At 65.3% G+C, this 18,273-nt stretch overlaps 1 protein-coding gene across 1 annotated transcript; it reads right to left on the bottom strand.

The window, feature by feature from the left end:
• Positions 1–770: 770 nt before the first annotated feature.
• Positions 771–17,327, bottom strand: Fasn (fatty acid synthase). The gene is made up of 43 exons (XM_004861020.4): positions 17,152–17,327; positions 15,950–16,083; positions 15,403–15,555; positions 14,011–14,184; positions 13,630–13,830; positions 13,294–13,416; positions 13,097–13,212; positions 12,886–13,020; positions 11,941–12,403; positions 11,675–11,862; positions 11,247–11,436; positions 10,662–10,756; positions 10,328–10,462; positions 10,048–10,251; positions 9,846–9,961; positions 9,454–9,626; positions 9,171–9,362; positions 9,021–9,101; positions 8,755–8,934; positions 8,458–8,637; positions 8,181–8,384; positions 7,548–7,840; positions 6,862–7,248; positions 6,618–6,782; positions 6,367–6,485; positions 6,132–6,286; positions 5,835–6,038; positions 5,581–5,731; positions 5,320–5,498; positions 5,124–5,243; positions 4,920–5,042; positions 4,610–4,833; positions 4,309–4,510; positions 4,067–4,218; positions 3,877–3,968; positions 3,634–3,785; positions 3,312–3,554; positions 2,878–3,066; positions 2,550–2,780; positions 2,257–2,477; positions 2,055–2,153; positions 1,726–1,977; positions 771–1,650 (listed from the first exon to the last, which is right to left on the bottom strand). Exons 2-43 carry the CDS (start codon positions 16,074–16,076, stop codon positions 1,513–1,515), a joined length of 7,521 nt encoding a protein of 2,506 aa, XP_004861077.2. The 5' UTR covers positions 16,077–16,083; positions 17,152–17,327; the 3' UTR covers positions 771–1,512.
• Positions 17,328–18,273: the final 946 nt, after the last annotated feature.

Below are 18,273 nucleotides of genomic sequence, written 5' to 3'. Positions count from 1 at the left end.
CTGGCAAGAAATTCTGAGAAATGTCTTGCTCTCCCCTTCATTCCTGAATACTTTTGCTAGACAGAATTCTGCCTGAGAGGTTTGTTTTGTTTTTGGAGACAGTGCAGGCTGAACTCATGGTGATCCTCCTGCCTCAGCCTCCTGATTGATTATAGGCGTGCACGGCAAGATTTCTTCTTAGCTGGGACTAGAGCTAACTAGTTTGGGGCTGTCTCCCATGAGTGAACAAGACCCTCTGGGAGACTCAGCGCCTGACCATGAGGCTTCCTATCTGGCAGGCACAATCCCCAGGGACGGAGGCCCCCGAGCCTTCCTGTGAGTCCTCATGGCTAGTGCCCAGCCTCGGCAGCCCGTGGGCGTCAGCCCCCACGTCTCCAGCCACCTCTGACCCTCAGGTCGGGGGTTCAGGGTCTCGGGGCCTGCCCCACTTCCTCCCTGCAGTCCTGCATGTCACATCCTTTCCTGAGGTCTGCCTTCACACACCGGCTGCCAGGTGCTGCTCAGTGACTGAGGAGGCACGCGCCCCCTCCTGGGCCCGTCCCATCAGCCGAGCCCTCAGAACCCCCAGGGGTGGTTCCTATAGGCGAGTCCTTGGCACCTGCCTGTGAGGTCCCCCCCCACTCCAGGGGTGCCCGGCAGGCTCTGGCGGGCTCCCCCTCCCTGGGCTAAGCCCAGACACACACCCAGCCACTCGCATGGTGGGGAGCCCTGGCAGGACAGGCTGAAGCCTGCACTGCAGTTCGGGGAGGAAGAAGAAACTTGGCCAGAGCCGGAGCTCATGTGCGCTTTAATGGTGGGAAGGCTTGGGATGGGGCATCAAGAGCAGCATCTTATCAAGTTGGTGTAAAAATGAGACAAGATCCAGACATGTTCTTTACACTGACAGTTACAGTCCATTTCAAAATCCAACCAGCCATTTGAATCATTTCTTACAAAACAAACACAAACGCAGGTTGGTGCCCAGTGCAGTCCGCAGGGCCAGGTTGGCCCTACATCATGGGTGCAATGGGCGCTGGGGACCAGGGACCAACCCTCCCTGCAGAGGGCAGGAGCAGGGCCTGGGTGGGGCCCCGGCCAGCAGGCCTGGGCGGCGCATGTGCACAGTAGAAAGAGGGTGTGGGGCCCCCAGGAGCCTGCCACCTTCACAGGATGGGGACCAGCCCTGGGGGTCTTTCCCAGGAATGCAATAAATATGGGAATCTAAACGGATTGACAACCACCAGCCAGCCTGGGCAACTTCACACGGTACAAAAGGCTCAGCCCGGCTCTGCCGGTCCCACTGGCTCTTCACAGACCAAAGCGTCTCCGAGTCAGCGGCTCGGGGTCCCCGGCACCCACTGGGAGGTGGCAGGTGGGTTGGATGTGTGTCACAGTCCTGCTTCCGCAGCTGCCAGGGGAAGCGGCGGTGCAGGGCCTGGGCGGGTCCCACCGGCAGGACCCCCAGCCCCCGTGTGCCCGTGTGAGCGTGGGGCGTCACACGGTCCCTGGTGATGGGCCCGCGGTGGCCGGGGCCTACCCTTCCCGCACGCTCACTCGAGGCTCGGCCAGAGAGCTGTGGATGATGTTGATGATGGACTCCAGGCCGCTGCCCTCCAGCAGTGTGCGGTGGTCGCCCTCGATGACATGCACGGACACCTTCCCGTCACACACCTGCGGGCGGTGCCTGTGAGCCAGGCCGAGCCGACCGCGGCTGGCCACCCGCCTGGGGCAAGCCCGCCAGCTCACCTGCGAGAGGTTGTAGTCGGCGCCCAGGTCCTCGCCGTAGGCCCCTCCCGTCTTGGCCCGCAGCAGCGTCACGTTCCCGTGGTACTTGGCCTTCGGCGTGTACTGCTCGATGGCGCGCAGCTTGTGGTAGAAGGACAGGGCAGCAAAGCTCAGCTCCCGCCGGCCCAGGCCCTGGTGGCTCTGGGTGATGAGGTCCACGGCGGCAGCCACGCGCTCCTCCAGGCTCCTCAGGGGCAGCAGCGCCTCCATCACCTGCAAGGGAAGCTCTGAGTGTGGCAGCAGAGCCGGCCGGCCCGGGCCTGGGGCAGGGGCATGGGCCCTGTACCCACCCTGCCGTGCTCCGCGTCGGTGAACTGCTGCACGAAGAAGCACACAGCCTCCGCCTCGGCCTCGGCCTCGCAGCCAGGGGTCATCTTGGCGCGGTAGCTCTGCGGGGGGGGGGGGGGCAGTGGCTGCAGTGAGGGGCACGCAGCCCCCCAGGCAACACCCGCCCGGGGCCAGCACCGGGAGGCCCGGCCGCGCGGCTCTCACCTGGGTGTAGGCCAGCACGTAGGTGTGCGAGCCGTCAAACAGGAAGAGGCTGTGGTGGGCAGGGGCCGGGCCCTGCTGGGCCTGCAGCTGGGAGCACATCTCGAAGGCCACGCAGGCCCCGTAGGAGTAGCCGGCCAGGCGGTAGGGCCCTTCGGGCTGCACCTGCTTGATGCAGTCGATGTAGTAGGCGGCCAGGCTCTGGATGCTGTCCAGTGGGGCAGCTGGAATGGCAGCAGCAGGTGCTCAGCGAGAGGGGCCTCAGGCTGGGGCCGCCCGGGGGAGCGGGCACATACCCTGGGTGCACTGCAGGCCGTAGGTGGGCACGCTCAGCTTGGCGGCCAGGTTTTGGAACACGGTGGTGGAGCCCTCAATGGGGTGCACCAGGAAGAGTGGCCGTTCCGTGTTCTGGACTAAGTTGAGCCGAGTCAGGGTGGGGCCCTCGGGGTTCACCAGCAGTGTGCTCAGGTTCAGCTGGGCCTGTGGCCGCACCTGGCTGCCATCCTTGGCCTTGGGGGATGCCAGCTCTGGGGAGATAGAGCAGATGCCAGGCTGGCTCCATGCATGTGCCCGCAGGCACTCCACCCGCTGCAGGCCCCCTTCCCCGACTGCCACCACACGCACCTCTGTCTGGGCTGGGCCTGGAGGACAGCTCCTGCAGCTTCCGCAGTGTGAGCTGTCGCACCTCACGCATGGACAGCACCAGGTCATACTCCCGCTCCAGGGTCTGGCGCACCTCTACGCTCATGAGCGAGTCCAGGCCCAGGTCCGCCAGTGAGATGTCCAGGTTCATTCCAGCCAAGTCTCGGATGCCTGGGGAGGGAAGTGCGAGGCGCCATTCGAGAGGGGCTGGGGCGGGGCTGGCCTGAGTGGGCACTGGGCTGAGGCTGGGGTGCTGGGCCCAGGGGTCTGTGCCTGCCAGCATCCTACCACCGTCTGGCCAAGCCCTGCAGAGTGCTGCATCTCACAGTCCTCCCTTCTGCAGAGGGGGAACCTGGGACTCGGGTGACACAGCCCTGGGCCAGGGCCTCTGGGAAGGTCCCACGGACAGTGCTCACCCAGGATGTGGGCCACGGCCTGCATCAGGTCGAGCTGGCCTTTGCTGTCCCTGAGGGCCGCAGCCTTCTCGGCCAGCACGAAGCTGCTCAGGACGGCGTGGGGCTGCTGCAGGAAGAGGTCCAGCACCTCCAGGCAAGAGGCAATGCGCTGGGGCACCGTGCCGCCCACGACGATATCGTCGCCACCCATCACGTCCAGCAAAATGCCCACGTCGCCAATGGCGCCCCACTGCACGGCGAGGCCTGCGGGAGGGGTGCGGGCGGTGAGCGAGTGAGGGTGGGCAGCGGGCGGGGTGGGGCGTGGGTGCAGGCGCAGGGCTACCTGGGAGGCCATCGTGCCGGCGCTGCTCACAGATGCGCTCCATGGCGGAGTTGGCGAAGCCGTAGCTGCTCTGACCCATGTTGCCACGCCCGCAGCTCACCGAGGAGAAGGCCACGAAGTGGTCCAGCTGCGGGCAGGCTTCTCGGGTCACCCTGTGGGCGCTGCTGTCACTCTCTGGCCACTGCTGTACCCGGACCCCCGCTCCCACACCAGCCCGGACGGCCCAAGGCCGCCCCGACCCACCTGTCCAGGTTGAGCGTGCCGCTGTACTTGGGCCTGCTGACGTCCTGGAACTGCTCTGGAGTCTGGCCCTCCAGCATGGCGTCCCTCAGGACCTGGGGGGAGGCGTCCTCAGCACCTGCTGCGGCTCTGTCTCACCCAGCTTTGCCACCCCGCTGCACTGCAGAGCTCTGGTGCAGGCGCCCCCCCTTACCACAGCCAGGTTAAAGACTCCTCCGACCGGCCCAAGCTGTGCGGCCTCGGACAGGAGGGCACGGGCCCCCTCCAGCGAGCTGGCGTCTCGGGTGGACACCAGCACCTGCATGCCCCGGCTCCTCCACTCGCTGACCTGCTTGGCCTGGTAGCCTGCGGGACGTGGGTTTGGGACTGAGAAAGGCAGCGAGAGGGGAGCAGCCCCCAGGAAGGACAGGCGTGCGCCCCACCCGGGCTGCCCACCTGTGCGGATGCCAGAGCGAGAGGTCAGCACAAGCTTCCGGGCCCCCCGCTGCAGCAGCCACTGGGCCAGCTCGAGGCCGAAGCCGCCCAGGCCCCCTGCGATGACGTAGGTCTTGTGCGGCGGACAGAAAGTCTTGGAGATGGCAGCCACGGGGGCTGGCTGTGCTCCTTGCAGCCCGGACTCTCGCTCTTCCTCTTGTACCTGCAGCCAAGCAGGAGCCGATCAGAAGCCCATGAGGGCCGGAGCTGATCAGAAGCCCATGAGGGCCGGAGCTGCTGGGCAGCTGGGTGCTCCCCTCACCTGGACAAGGACTTTGCCAATGTGCTTCCCCTGGGCCATGTAGCGGAAGGCATCCTCCACCTTGGCCCTGGGGAACACGGTGCACTTGAGGGGCTGCACCACTCCGTCGCGGATGCCAGCCTGCAGGAGGCCAAACACCTCTCGCCACTGGGGGTTGTCCTCCTCCATGAGTGCGTCCAGCAGGATCCCGTGGAAAGTGACGTTCTTCAGGAAGATGGCCATGCCTGGGCGGGGCGGGCCACACTCATCAGGACAGCTGCCCCACGCCAGGGCTTACCAGCCACTGCCCACCCCGGGCTGCTGGCCTCACCAAGCGGGTGGTTGTTGGAAAGGTCAAATTTGCCAATCTCCAGAAAGCGGCCGTGCTGGGCCAGGCACCTCACGCTGGCCTGCAGCTTCTCTTCCGCCAGGGAGTTGAGGACCACGTCAACGCCTGCACAGGAGGCAGCCAGGTCCTTAGGGCACGGCCCCGCCCACAGTGCCCGCCCAGTGGCCAGGGCTGGGCAGCGCTCACCTTTCCCGCCCGTGTGCAGCATCACATGCTGTTCGAAAGACGTGTCCCTCGAATTGGCGAAGCTGGTCTCGTCCAGCTGGGGGAACCTGGACTGGAGGTAGGCCCGCTTCTCAGCCGAGCCTGCAGAGCAAGATGCTGAGTGGGCTGCGGGCCAGGCGCCGGCGGGGCGGGGTGTGCAGGCAGGGCAGGGCCTTACCCACGGTGGTGAAGATGCGGCAGCCCAGGCTGAGGGCGACAGCGATGGCGGCCTGGCCTACCCCGCCTGAGCCCGAGTGGATGAGCACAGACTCCCCGTGCCTTAGGCGGCCCCGCACCACGAGCGCGTAGTAGGCGGTGCTGTAGACCACAGGCACGGAGCCCGCCTCCTCCAGTGTCCTGAGGACACAGCACAGGTCAGCCAGGCCTGGGCACTAAGCGGCAGCCCGCAGGGGCCCCACCTTCAGCCCAGCCCACTCACCAGCTGGAGGGCACATCCCAGAGGAAGGCTGACGGCACCAGGACAGAGGTGGCCAGGCCTTCAGAGGGCACCAGCCCCATCACACGCCGGCCCAGAGCATCACGACCTGAGAACTCCATGCCCAGCAGGCAGTCCCGGTTGAGTGACTTCCCTGGGGCAGATAAGTGAGCCTGCTGTTAGTACCACACTTCCTTCTCAGGAGGGGAAGCTGTGGCCCTGCCCGGTCCCCACCAAGGCCTGGTCTTGGCTGGCACCTGGGATGGCATCGGCGGACAGCTTGCCCGTGGCCAGCATGATGTCCCGGAAGTTGAGTGAGGCATAGTAAACAGTGCAGAGCTGTGTTTCAGGGCTCGTGGGCTGCGCGTACTTCAGCGGGGAGCAGACCCAGCGGATGGAGGAGAGGTCCCCACGAGTGAGGACATTCACGAAGGCGTGCGTTGTCTGCTCCTCAGGCTTGTCTGGGGGGACAGAAGCAGGGCTGCCACGGGGTCCGGCTGGCCAGGGTTCCCACCCGGCCCAGCCTGGCCAGGACAGGTAGTGCTGCGGCTCACCCTGCCCCAGGAGGAAATGGCGGAAGGCACCCCAGGCGCCATCCCGGTACACATTCATCACCAGATCCTTCTCCAGCACCTTCTGCAGCTCTGCAGAGCCAGGGTCCATCTTGGGGACACGAGACGTGCTGCTGAGGTTGGACAGCAGGATGCACCTGTGGGAGGCCCAAGGCAGTGAGGAGCCAGAGGAAGACACATGTGGGGAGGGCTGGGAGCGGCTCGGGCATCCTCCTACCGGATCCGGTGCCCGCCGGGCTCCTTCCGGAGACAGTTCACCATGCCCACCACACCCGAGGTGGGGCAGCCCAGGGCTGTCAGCCACACGGGGCGGGGGGACACCTCAGCCAGAATGTTCTGCGGGACAAGGGAGGGGTCAGTTTCCCGGAGGGCTCCAGGTTGGGCTAGGGCAGGGCAGGGCAGGGCAGGGCAGGGCAGGGCAGGGCAGGGCAGGGCAGGGCAGGGCAGGGCAGCCAGTTCCAGCCAGACCTTCAGAGAGTCCACCCATCGGAAGCTGGTGTCCTCCACCGGCAGGAAGATAGGGCTGTCCTGTGGGGCGGGCCGGCGGCACAAGAAGATCGCAGAGCCGTAGAAGGAAGTTTTTAGGCCCACGAGGTGCAGTGCCGTCTTGGAGAAGAGACTCTCCCACTCATCCTGGGGGGGTGGGGAGTCAGCGCCAGCCGGCTGAGCCCCCGGCCCCACCCAGCCACGAGCCCGGCAGCGGCAGTGGCACCTGTCTTAGGAGCGTGGGCCCGCTGTACGGCTCCGAGGTGAGGAAGGCCAGGGTCTCCCCGAGGGTGTGCCCTCTGAGCACAGTGTGCAGCAGCAGAAAGCCGCCCTCCCTGAGGGCAGCTGCCATGTTGGTCAGGGCCAGGGCCGGGTCCCCCAGGCTGGCCACAGCGCTGTTGCACACCAGGAGGTCTGCTGCGCCCAGACTGCTGGGGACAGGGTCCGCAGGGTCCCACTGGCCCTGAGCAACGTCATGCTGCTTCAGCTTGTCCTGGGCGGCCTCCAGGGCCTGGGGGTGACGGTCAGTGGCTGTGTAGTCCAGCTGCAGCATGGGGTGGGTGTTTAGCAGGGCTGAGACGCGGGAATACAGGTGACCGTCGCCAGCGAGCACCTGTAGCAGGGGAGCAGGTTCTTGAATCAGCTGCCACTGGGCCAGGGTGGTCACTACTCCACTGGCTGTCTGTAGTTCCCCTGACCCCAGAACCCGAGGCCTCCCAGGGCGGCTGTGTGGACTGGACAGACCACACATGCAGAGCCAGCCAGGCCCCTTCCCCATCCTTGCTCCTCTTCCGCCCACGGCTTTCTCCTGCCTGGCTGGAGGTGGCTTTTCTCCCAACACCAGGAGACACACACTGAAGCCGAGGGCTGAGTGCAGCCTCCCTGCATCCAGTGGCGTTGCCGGGCACCCACCTCCACCACCTTCATCTTCGGGCTGGGCAGGTTCTCCAGGGCTGTGTCCAAGCAGGCCTTGAACACTGGGGAGTTCAGGAGGCCGCTGAGTAGGGGGTCCTCAGGCAGCAGGGCTCTCTCCTGGGCCAGTGCCTGCTGCAAGTTTCCATTCAGCTGCAGCCGACAGGCAGCCGCCAGCAGACGGGGCAGGCCCTGCTGTGGGGGTTCCTGGGGCGCCCGGGCCCCATCCAGCTCAGGCACCACCATCTTCAGCCCCTGCTGGGCCGCCTTGGCCTGCAGTGTCCGTGCCAGGCCTGGGAAGGGGAGATGGAATATGTTGCTGAGCTCCCCGGCCACTGCCCAGGGCCCAGAGGACAAGCTGATAGCTGGAGGACCAGGGACTGGCTGAGGGCAGGTGGCAGGGCTGCCTTGTTGGCCAGAGTGTGACCAAGGGTGCCGGGCCCGTTTCCCACACCCAGACTAGGCCATGGCCCCACTGTGGCAGAGGCAGCCTTGAAGCCCCTGCCGAGACCAGGACAGTTAACGGCCATAAGGACTGGGTGAGGAAGAGGGCAGGCCGGGGCCCACACGGAGGGCTGCAGAGCTGGATGGCGCCTGGCACTGGCATCTCGGGAGCCCCAGCGTCCGCCTCACCCCTGCACAGCTGCAGCTCCTCCTGCAGGGCCGCGCTCTCAGACAGGCACCCCGCCTCCACGTGGGGCGTGAAGCAGAACCTCTCCAGGATGGGCATCGTGTGCTCCTGCTGCCGCCGTGGGGCTGACGTCGTGTGGAGCTGCAAGATGTGGACCCCGCCAGCCACTATTCTGCTCAGAGCGGAGCTCACCACGAAGTCGACCACTGCGGGGACAGGCTGGTGAGCCAGGGTGGCACCGGGCAGGATGTGGGCGAGGGGCAGGGCACACAGCGCTACCTTGGGTGCTGTCCTGCAGCATGTGCACCTTCTGCAGGTGGACGGCGGGGTCGATGCGCATATCAGTGACACGGGTGGGCAGGCTCAGGATGCGCTGGCTGTTGCCCAGGATGGCCGCCTGCAGCATGGTGTCCATGAACGTCACCCAGTTGTCTCTCCAGAGAAGCTTGCCCCGCTCACCTGAGGGAGGGGCTTAGTCAGAGCCCTGGGCTCTCCACTCTGCCTCATGCTGCTGGCCTCAGCCACAGGGCCAGGACACCAGTGGCCATGCAGGGACGGTGGGGTGTACATGCCCACCTCTGAGACTGGCCTCGAAGATGCCCTGGAAGTGGGGGCCGTAGTTATAGCCACGCAGCCGCAGCTCCTTATACACGTCCGCCGGGGACAGACAGGAAGTAGGCACAGGCTCCATGGGACCCAGGCCTTCTGGGTGATCGAAGAGCTTGCGGTCGGGGTCCTCCCACTGGTACACCTTCCCTGAGGGCAGGGGTGGCAGGAGGGCCTGAGCACTGGGCAGACAGCCGAGCTGACACCCCCAGTCCCTGGCGGGCAGCTCCACTCACCACTCACGATCAGGTTGCCGTTATGAGACACTTCGAAAGTGCAGGCGGCCTCCAGCAACCGCACCTCCAGGGCCACGGTCCCTGTGGAGCAGTGGGGTCAAGGGCCTGGCTGTGGCCCCTCCAGCCGCCCCCACCCGGTGGCGCCCTCACCTGTGTTGGGCAGGATGGTGGCCTGGTGCAGCGTCACACCCTCGAACACCACGGGGGTCTGCTCTAAAGGCAGGCCCAGGCTTCGAGCCAGCGTCCTCCAGACAAGAACCAGGTAGCCGGTGGCAGGGAAGAGCACGCGGCCATCGATGCAGTGGTCCACCAAGTAGTGGTCAGGGGACTCGGGAGTGGTGTCTGTGGGCAGAAGCAGGCCTCAAGTGCCTGCCCGCCCGCACATCCAGTAAGGAAGGGTGTACTCGTTCGGGGCTGGTGGGGCCTGGCTCACCAATGTTATAGACGGTGGCGGAGGAAGAGCCTGAGCCATTCGGGAAATCCTCTGCGGTTGGCACGTCCCAGGTCTGGCTGTGGTCCCACTTGATGTGGGGGGAGATGAGGGGCGTTCCTCGGGGTGCTGGGAACTCCACAGGTGGGAATAAGGCATCAGGGTTGGTGTCGATGCTGGTGTAGGGAGAGGGAGGAGTAGCAGCATTGCCTAGCCTGGGGCTCACACACCCAACTATCTTCCCTGGACCCCAAAAGACACCGGGCCTGGAGGCAGGAGCCAAAGAGACCCATAGCCAGAGTGCCACCAGGATACTTAGTTCAGCTGCCCGGCTCCCAGAGGCCACCTGCCTGCACCACCCCGACTCCTGGGGGTCAGCATGAAGCGGGGCTCACCCTGCGAGGTGGAGCTTGCCGATGTTGGTAAGGAAGAACTCGAGGTTGTTCTTGTGGTCCCGCTTCATCAGGGGCACAATGGTGCAGCTGGACTTCAGGCCCCGCTTCAGGACAGCCTGTAGGTAGGCAGAGGTTGGGGGCTCCCTCCAACTCTTCCTCGGGGCCCCTGCCAGTGCCAGCCCACCCCTGGCCCAGTGCTCACCTGCAGCAGGGCGTGGGGTGCGATCTCCACAACCACGGCATGCTCAGGGATGTGCCACAGGGCCTCCTGGAACAGCACTGGGCTCACCAGGTTGTTGACGTTGTACTCAGCGGAGAAGGTGTGGGCCAGGCCGCCCTGCCACTGGGCCTCAGGGATGGAAGTGCTGAGCCAGCGGGCGGAGCGCGGCCGAGGCTCCTTGATCACCTGCACACAGGAGCAGGGTCAGCATGGTGGCGCAGGCTACTGGCTCTGCAGGGTCCGCACACGCCACGGCACCCACCTTCTTGAGAGCCTGCAGCAGTGCAGGTGCAATGGCCTCCATGAAGTAGGAGTGGAAGGCTATGCCGCCGGTCTGCACCTCCTTGGCGAACACTCCCTCCTGCTTCAGCTGCTCCACGAACTTGCTCACTGCAGCCTGGGGCATTGGGGGAAGTGAGAGGGGGCCCGGCCTGGCTCTCCCTGTGGGGCACATACCCAGTCCTGTCCACCAGGCTCAGGTCATGGTGCAGGGCCAGGACAGGAGCCCACCCAGAGGGCAGGGGGGGGTCTGGGGACAAGCACGGCTCAGGCCTGGGACCCTCAGAACCTGCTGGCCCCGCCAACTTCAGGCCCACCTGAGGTCCCGAGATGGTCACTGTGTCCTCGGAGTTGTGGCAGGCGGGCACAATGCCAGAAGGGCAGCGCTGTTTACACTCCTCCCAGGACAAGCCTGTGAGCACAGCAAGCCTCAGAGGGCAGTCTCAGCCCCACCCCACTGCTCTTCCTGGCCAGAGAGGGCATGGCTGTGGGTACAGCTGAGCCAGGGGCCTTGGCCCTAATGACAGAGGCCTAATGACAGCCTCCAAGGGCCTTCCCAAACCACTTTCACCCCTGCCTCGTTGGCTTCCAGGCAGAGGTGTCATTACAGGGGTGACGATCCCACAGGGATCACAGGGGCCTGGGCCTTACCACCCTGCCCTGATGGGCTGAGTCCCAGGGCCTTGTAGGTGGGTGGCACAGGAACAAACCGAGGCCAGCCAATGTCCCATAAGTGGACCATCAGGAAGCCTACTGGCCTGGGGCTGGGGTGTGCATCCTGGGAACTCCTGTGCAGCACCCAGGCAGCACAGCCCTCCCTTGGGGGGGACCCCTCCCCCTTTGGAGGTGCCAGGAGCCCGGGGATCTATGCAGGAGTTGAGGGGCACAGGGTTGATGCCTACCCACAGCAGCCATGGTGCCTGACGGGAGGCTGGCCTCCTTGACACACTGGCCTCTCCAGTAGGCTGCAAGCACAGCCTCCTCCTGGGAGACACAGCCATCGGCATAGGCACAGGCCACCTCCCCCAGGGAGTGCCCAATGATCCCGTCAGGTCTCAGGCCCATGGAAGTCAGCAGGTCTAAGAGAGCAATCTGGGGACAAGGACAGGACATGTCACACACTGGCCCCTGGGCCACCTCACCCAGCCCCATTTGTCTCCCAGACCACCTGCCACCATGCCAGCCTCTCTGGGGTCCTCTGCTGGGCATTGGGAGAAACCCTCCCCTCCCCCAGACCCTGTGCTCACGAGCTGGATGGACTGGGAACACTAAACCCCAGAGGCTCTGATGACAGGGGTGCCCCTGGGCCTAGGACCAGGCAGGTGCCCACCTGGATGGCGGTGAGGCTCACGAAGGCATGGACAATGTCATCAAAGGTGTTTTTCTTTGTGCTCAGCAGCAGGTCGGACACCTTCAGTCCAACTGGCTTCAGGGCCTCATCAGAGCGCAGGATGGAGTCACGGAAGCCACCCAGATGCATAAGGCTCACTCCCATTCCGTACCACTGTGTGCCCATCCCTGTGCCAGAGTGTCAGTGCCTTGGCCAGTGCCAACCTGCCCCCACCCTTCCAACAGAGGGTGTGGGGATGGGCTTACCTGAGCAAATGAACCAGAGCGGGCGCTTGCTGGAAGGCACCTGCTGCACTTCCTGGGCACCGCCCTCCACACCCAGCACGGCATAGCCCCTGAAGGGCATGGTTGACAGTGAAGTGGCCATGATGTCATTGAGCATGCTCACGAAGGTTAGGTCCTGGCTGTGCTGGCAACCCTGGTCCAGCAGGCTCTGCGCAGCCTCGAGGGTACGCCCACTGACCCGCAGCAGGCGGGGCAGGGCAGCATGGGGGGCAGGTGGTGAGGGCTGCTTCGTGTGGGGCTGGAGGATGACGTGCACGTTGGACCCTCCGAAGCCAAAGGAATTGATGCTCACAATGCCACCATGAACAGGCAGGGGCCGGTCTACCACCTGCAGCCGCCCGTCACTCAGGGCTGGGATCTCAGAGTTCGGGGTATGGAAGTGCAGGTTGGGGGCCCAGAGCCCATGCTCCAGGCACAGCAGCACCTGCACCCAGAGCACATACTGGTGGGCAGCTGCCCCTGCAGGGCTTGGCTACCTCCCTGGGATCCACTGAGGGCCATCCCCAGCCTATGCCTGCTACCACACAGGGCTCCTGCAGCTGCCCTCAGCCTAGCATCATGCACTGTGGGGCTGGCTCACCAAACCAGTCAGGAAGTAGGGTCATGAAGGTGCATGTCTATGTGGGGGCAAGACAGGTGAGAGGACCCCAAATGGACAATGGTCTGCCCTGACTCCCTAATCCCCACCAAATCTCCACAACTGAACCAGGAAGGTAGGTAAGTAGGCACCTACCTGGCTGAGCTTTCTCTCTGGCTGGGCCCCAAGAGCAGCTCAGCTCAGCAGGACATCTGGCAGATGGGGAGCCCTGGGGGAAAACGCTGGCTCCCACTAGGCAAAACGGGTGTGCAGTGGCCACTCTGCATGGCTGTCTAGGGCACAGGGGCCTGTGCTGCTCAGCCACTTACCTTGGCCAGAGCTGCAAGCCCTGAGGCAGGCTCGGGGTGCCCCATGTTGGACTTGGTGGACCCAATCAGCAGCGGGTCCTGGCGGGAGGCGCACAGGGCCCTGGTGATGCTATTCAGCTCCTGGGGGTCGCCCACCTGCAGGGGATGTGGAGTCAGGGCTCCAGCCAGGGCCCCTCCAGTGTGGGTGGGGTGGGGGACACAGGGACTTCACCTTGGTGCCCGTGCCATGGGTTTCAATGTACTCCAGGGACTCCGGTGCCAGCCCAGCCGGCAGGTACAGGGAGCGGATGAGCTGCTCCTGGGCCTCTCCAGAGGGGAAGGTCACACCTGAGGGAGTTGGGGCAGCGTCAGGCACAGAGTGCCCTCCATCCCACTTGTGGCAGCCTGGTGCCACCCCACCATGCCCACCTTGTTCCTTGGAGCCATCTGTGTTGGTGCCAGCATTCAGGATAGTGGCATACACCCGCCGGGCCAGGGACTTCTTGGTCAGCAAGACAGCGACTACAGCCTCTGAACGGCAGTATCCACTCCCTGGGCCAGAGTGAACCTCAGTGGGGCTCAGCCCACCCAGGCCCAGCAGGACCATGGGCAGTGTGGGTGGGGTACCCTGTTTAGCACTGCAAAAGTGCTGCCTGTTCTGGGGAGGGAACTCTAGGGCTGCTGGGACCCCGCGGGTGTCAGGTGGAGCTGTACCAGCTGGGCAATGAGGAGGGGAGCCCTGCTCAGGCTTCCTACCACCCTCACCTGTTTCGTCGAAGGACTTGCACATGCCTTCGGGGCTAAGCATGCCCAACTTCATGAACTGCACGGAGGTGTTGGGCTTGAGCAACACATTGATACCACCCACGATGGCAGCTGGGCACTGCCCGCTGCGGATGGCCTCGTAGGCATTCTGCAGGGCCATCAGGCTGGAGGAGCACGCTGTGTCCAGGGCGATGCTGGGCCCTGCGGGCAGTGGCACAAGAAGGAGTAAGCATGCTAAGCCCTGAGCACCTCACCCGCCCTGCCCTGAGCCCAGGCAGGTCAGACACATGCATGAAGGGTGCGGCCACAGCCCTGGGGCCTCTAAGACCCAGGGCCAGGCTAGGCCACCCTGGTTTCTAAAGGACTGGGCAAAAAACCCACCTTTGAAGTCAAAGAAGAAGGAGAGGCGGTTGGCCATCATTGCGCGCTGACAGCCCACCATGCTGTAGCCGACAAGTGTCTCGGGATCTCGGCTCAGGGCCTCTGAAGCCTCTGAGCCACTCACACCCACCCAGACACCGGTGTTTGTCCCTCGGAGCAAGGCTGGGTTGATACCTGCAGAAGCAGGAGTCAGAACAACCCTCCCCCAAAAAACCACAAAAAAACCCAGAACAACCCTCCCACGTGGCTCTGCAGGTGGAGGCCCCAGCCCACCAGTCCCCAAAGGGCCTTGGGCAACGTGAAGTGTTCTACCAGGGCGTTGGGGCAGAGGGGCGGGGGCTGCTCCCAGCAGGCAGTCCGGGTAGGGTTGGGAAGTGAGAACCAGGTCAGACATGGGGCATCAGGGAGCAAGTGGGTCCACAGGTCTAGGTCGGGCGGTGGCAGCCAGAGGAAGGACAGAGAACACCATTGTCCCCAGGCAAATCCCATGGCCCTTGGTGTCACTAGTGGGTCTGACGAGCCTGCTGGCCAATGGGCACCCTAGTTCCAAGGGCAACCTCCCCCGGCACAGACCCAGATAAGGAGACGCAGGGAGACAAAGGGTGAGTGTTGAGGCGAGGAAAGGAGACGACAGTGGACAGCCACAGCCCCCCGGGAGCTGTGCCCAAGGCCTCTGGGTGGGGCCCGGGCAGCAGGAAAAGCCTGAGTCAAAGGCCTCCTCTACTACTGCGGAGGCCCTTCAGTTCTGCCCCACCAGGCTGGCAGTGCACCCCTGGGTAGATGTAAGTGAATCCCATCTGCCTTAATGGCAAACCTGGGGCCAGCCAGCATCTCTTGATCTGAGGCCTGGGGGAGAGACAAGGTGGCAGAAGAGCAGGGTTATCAGAAACAGAAGTGGAGGAGGCCTGGGGCAGTAATTCAGCCCTCTCCAAGCAGAGGCCCAGATTAGGCTGCCTGAGGCCCAGAGTGGAGGGTGGACATACGGTGGCAGTGGTGGTGGCAGAAGCTGAGCCACTCTGCCCTGGCCGCCTGCTCCACTGTTGGTCCCGCCCTCACCCCAAGACCAGACACGGGGAGTGAGGAAACTGGGGCAACAGGGAATGCCAGTGTGCAGTTGTGAAACTGACTGCCAGAGGCCCTTGCCTCCTGAGCCACTGGCCCCAGATCAGGCCAGAACGGGGACAAGGCCAGGGAGGCAGGCCCATGCCACACTCCACCTGTGAGGCCCTTACAGCCTAAAAACTATCATTGGCATCACATATTCTTTTCTTTCTTTTGCAACACGGGATGGAACCCATGGCGTCAGGCACACTAGACAAGAGCTTTGCCATCAGGGGTGCCCCTGCCCTGTCACTGTGATCCTGGGTGACCAGCAGCTCTACTACAACCCACCTGCGTCCACAATGGCCTCATAGGTGACTTCTAACAGCAGCCGGATCTGGGGGTCCATTGTGTGCGCCTGCTTGGGGTGGACACCGAAGAAGGAAGCATCGAACTTGGATAGGTCCTTCAGCTTGCCGCTCCGCCGGGGCAGGCCATAAAGCCCTGTGGGACAAGGCAGGCGTCGTCCTCCTGACAGGGGCACTCATGGGCATCACAGGCCCCTGCAGCCAAGGTGGAAACCAGGAGGGTTCCTGGGAGGGGTAGGTAGTGGCCCCCGAATAGGACTGGCGACCCGAGCCCCATCTCCAAAAGGACCCCCTGCCAAAACACCCAGCACCCAGACGAAGACCCTCCGAGGGGCCTGCCTGGGCTGGCTGGGCCCAACCACGCTGACTCACACCTATCCCTCAGGTAGAACTGCTCTACAGGTGGGAGCGTCAAAGCAGCCTACCAGCTGTGGCACGGGAGGACCAGTGCAGCCGAGAGGGTGCCTGGGCTGGCTACAGGACCCGGCAAGGGAAAGGGCAAAGCGGGCCTCAGACCCCGTGGCACTCACCGGCCTTCCATCGCCGGTCGTCGTCTGTGACCATGTCCACGCCACCGACGAGGTTGGCCCAGAACTCATCCAAGTTGTCTGACTCGGGCAGCTTCCCGGACATACCAGCAATCACTACCTCCTCCATGGCTCCTCTGCAGGGAGGCACACGGGCCCCACACGTGGTCAGACCCACCCCAACACACCCAGAACGTGGCCACCCTCACGTGTCCAGCACAACAATTAGGGTGTTCAGGGTTGGGCCGGAGGCGCAGAGCAGGGGGGCCCAAGTCTGTCTGCGGAGCTCCCCAGCAGGTAGGCACAGGAAGCCAGGAGCGCCGGGTCCTGCCCCCACCTCTCACTGAGTGTTGGGGGCTTGGCACTAGCCTGGCACCCCGGAGGTCTTGACCTGAGGTGACCCCACAACCTCTTGGCGCTGGGCGCTCCACCCCAGGCATAAAATGGGGGAGGAGCTCTACGGAGCCGGCAGGGTTTAGAAGCCCCCGGGACCCAGCAAAGAGGAGCCTCGGCGGGTCTCTGTGCTCCGGGTGGAGGCCGCTCCCAACCAAGGCGGCCCAGCTGCTGGGGCGGGAAGGGACCCAGGCGACAGGGTTGAGCACTGTGGGTGCCAAGGCCTGGCAGGGCTAGCGAAAAGGTGGCCCTGGCCGGTAGGGCTCTTCCAGCAACTGGGGCACCAGCCCTGCCAGATGAGCGCAGGTGAGGCCGTGGCCGGGCTGAGGCGGCAGAGGGCTCGGTTCAGGGGCCAAGTCGCCGAAGCACCTGCCCAGGAGCCCTGAACAGCCCAGAGAGCTCAGGCCGCGCGGCCGCGAAGCAGCGTGCAGGCTCCCGCGCCGCCTCAGGGCGAGGAGCGAGGCCGGCCGGCCCAGCCACTTCCGCCGGGCCCAGGGCCTTGTGCGCGCCCAGCGCCGCACCCCGGCCTCCCCCAGCCGGGGCCGGAAGCCCGCGGTGGAGGCCCTGGTACGAGGAAGGCCCTGGATGCCGCCGCGTCGCGCCTGCATCCACGCGGGCCGGCACCCGCCCCCCAGGCCCGGCGTCCACGTGCCAGGGCCTCCCCTCGCGCCGGACCCCGGTGGGCCGCGCCGAAACCGCGGCGGTCCGGAGCGAGCCGCCTTTGTGAGCGCGGGGCCGGCGGTCGGCGCCCGCCTGCCGAGCCCGAGAAGGCCGCCCGCCGGTGCGCTTCAACTGGGGCCCACGCCGCGTACCTGGACCAGGCGGCTGGTGGCGACGAACAGCGCTGAGCGCGGCTGGAGGAGCGAGGGGCGCCGCTGCGTCTCTCTGGCTCCCTCTAGGCCGCTCTCGCGCTATTTAAACCGCGTCCATCCCCGCGCGGCCACGCCACATGGGCTGACAGCTTGGCTGCGCCGCCCAGGCCAATGAGCGTCGGGGCTGCGCCCCAGGACCCGGCGCGCCGCCGCCGTGGGGTGATGCCCGAGCGCGCCGCCCGCCCCCCCCCCCCGTCCGCTTCCGCTCCCGCTCCCGCGCAGCCGGAGCGCGGACTGCGGCTCCGAGTCCCTGCGTCCACGGGCCACGTGGGTGCCCCGCGCCGGCGGCGCGAGATGGGCGTGCTTGGACCACACTGGGGACTGTGCAGGGACCGTGTGGGATCACAGGGGGCCCAACTCGGGCCACCACCCTCGGGTACGAGCCCGCGTCCCCGCACTCGCGCGGCCGTCCGGGCGCGCGCGGGGAACTGGAGGCGTGGCCTGCTTCGTCGCCGCCGCCAATCGGACGTCAGGGTTGTACACGGTGGGCCAATGGCGGCGTGCGAGTGGGCGTTGCTAGGCGATAGGGTGATGGCCGGCGGCTGGCTGCCCGACTGTGCGCAGGCCGCGGGAGAGCGCGGTCGTTGACCCTGGCGGAGGGCGCCGCGGGCAGGGTTACTGCCGGTCATCGCTGGCGGCCGCTGGTGCTCCAGGGTGCAGCCATCCCCGGGGAAACGGGGGATGCAGGCAGCGCATCCCAGAGCCAGCGCAGGAGCAGGGCGCGGCTTTACGCCGGACCCCAGGCCGGGGCGATGGGAACAAAGAAGCCACCGCCGCTTTCGGCGCCCTTTCCCTCCCTTCTTCTCTCGTGATTCCTCTGCTCAAGGGTTACCGAACTTTTGGGGGTCAGAACAAAACAAAACTGGCAACCCAAAGAACCAGATGAGCCCAGTAATGGGGCTCACCTGAGAGTCCAGGAAGGCCGTCCTCAGGTCCCTGGCCTCTCACCTGCAGGCCCGGGGCACCTAGGGAGAGCCTCTTCTGCGGTAAGCAGGCCTGGGAGGCATAGCCGTCCTTGCCTGATTGCACCTCCTGCTCCAACCACCAGTTACCTGGGGCCAG

This window comes from Heterocephalus glaber, unplaced genomic scaffold (genome assembly GCF_053883595.1).
Source record: "Heterocephalus glaber isolate CG9 unplaced genomic scaffold, H.glaber_assembly_v1.0 deba00000937, whole genome shotgun sequence".
NCBI classification, from domain to species: domain Eukaryota; kingdom Metazoa; phylum Chordata; class Mammalia; order Rodentia; family Bathyergidae; genus Heterocephalus; species Heterocephalus glaber.
Note: the sequence above shows the minus strand (reverse complement) of the source record. Positions and strands in the feature narration are given on the sequence as shown.

What these genes read in the sequence shown, in the direction of transcription:
- Fasn (XM_004861020.4), bottom strand. Translation starts at nt 16,076, where the DNA reads ATGGAGGAGGTAGTGATTGCTGGTATGTCCGGGAAGCTGCCCGAGTCA. An exon ending in TGAGGCCATTGTGGACGCAG is followed by an intron (nt 14,185 to 15,402) that starts GTGGGTTGTAGT and finishes CTGCTTCTGCAG; the next exon opens with GTATCAACCCAGCCTTGCTC. An exon ending in CGCCACCGTCTATAACATTG is followed by an intron (nt 9,363 to 9,453) that starts GTGAGCCAGGCC and finishes TTCTGCCCACAG; the next exon opens with ACACCACTCCCGAGTCCCCT.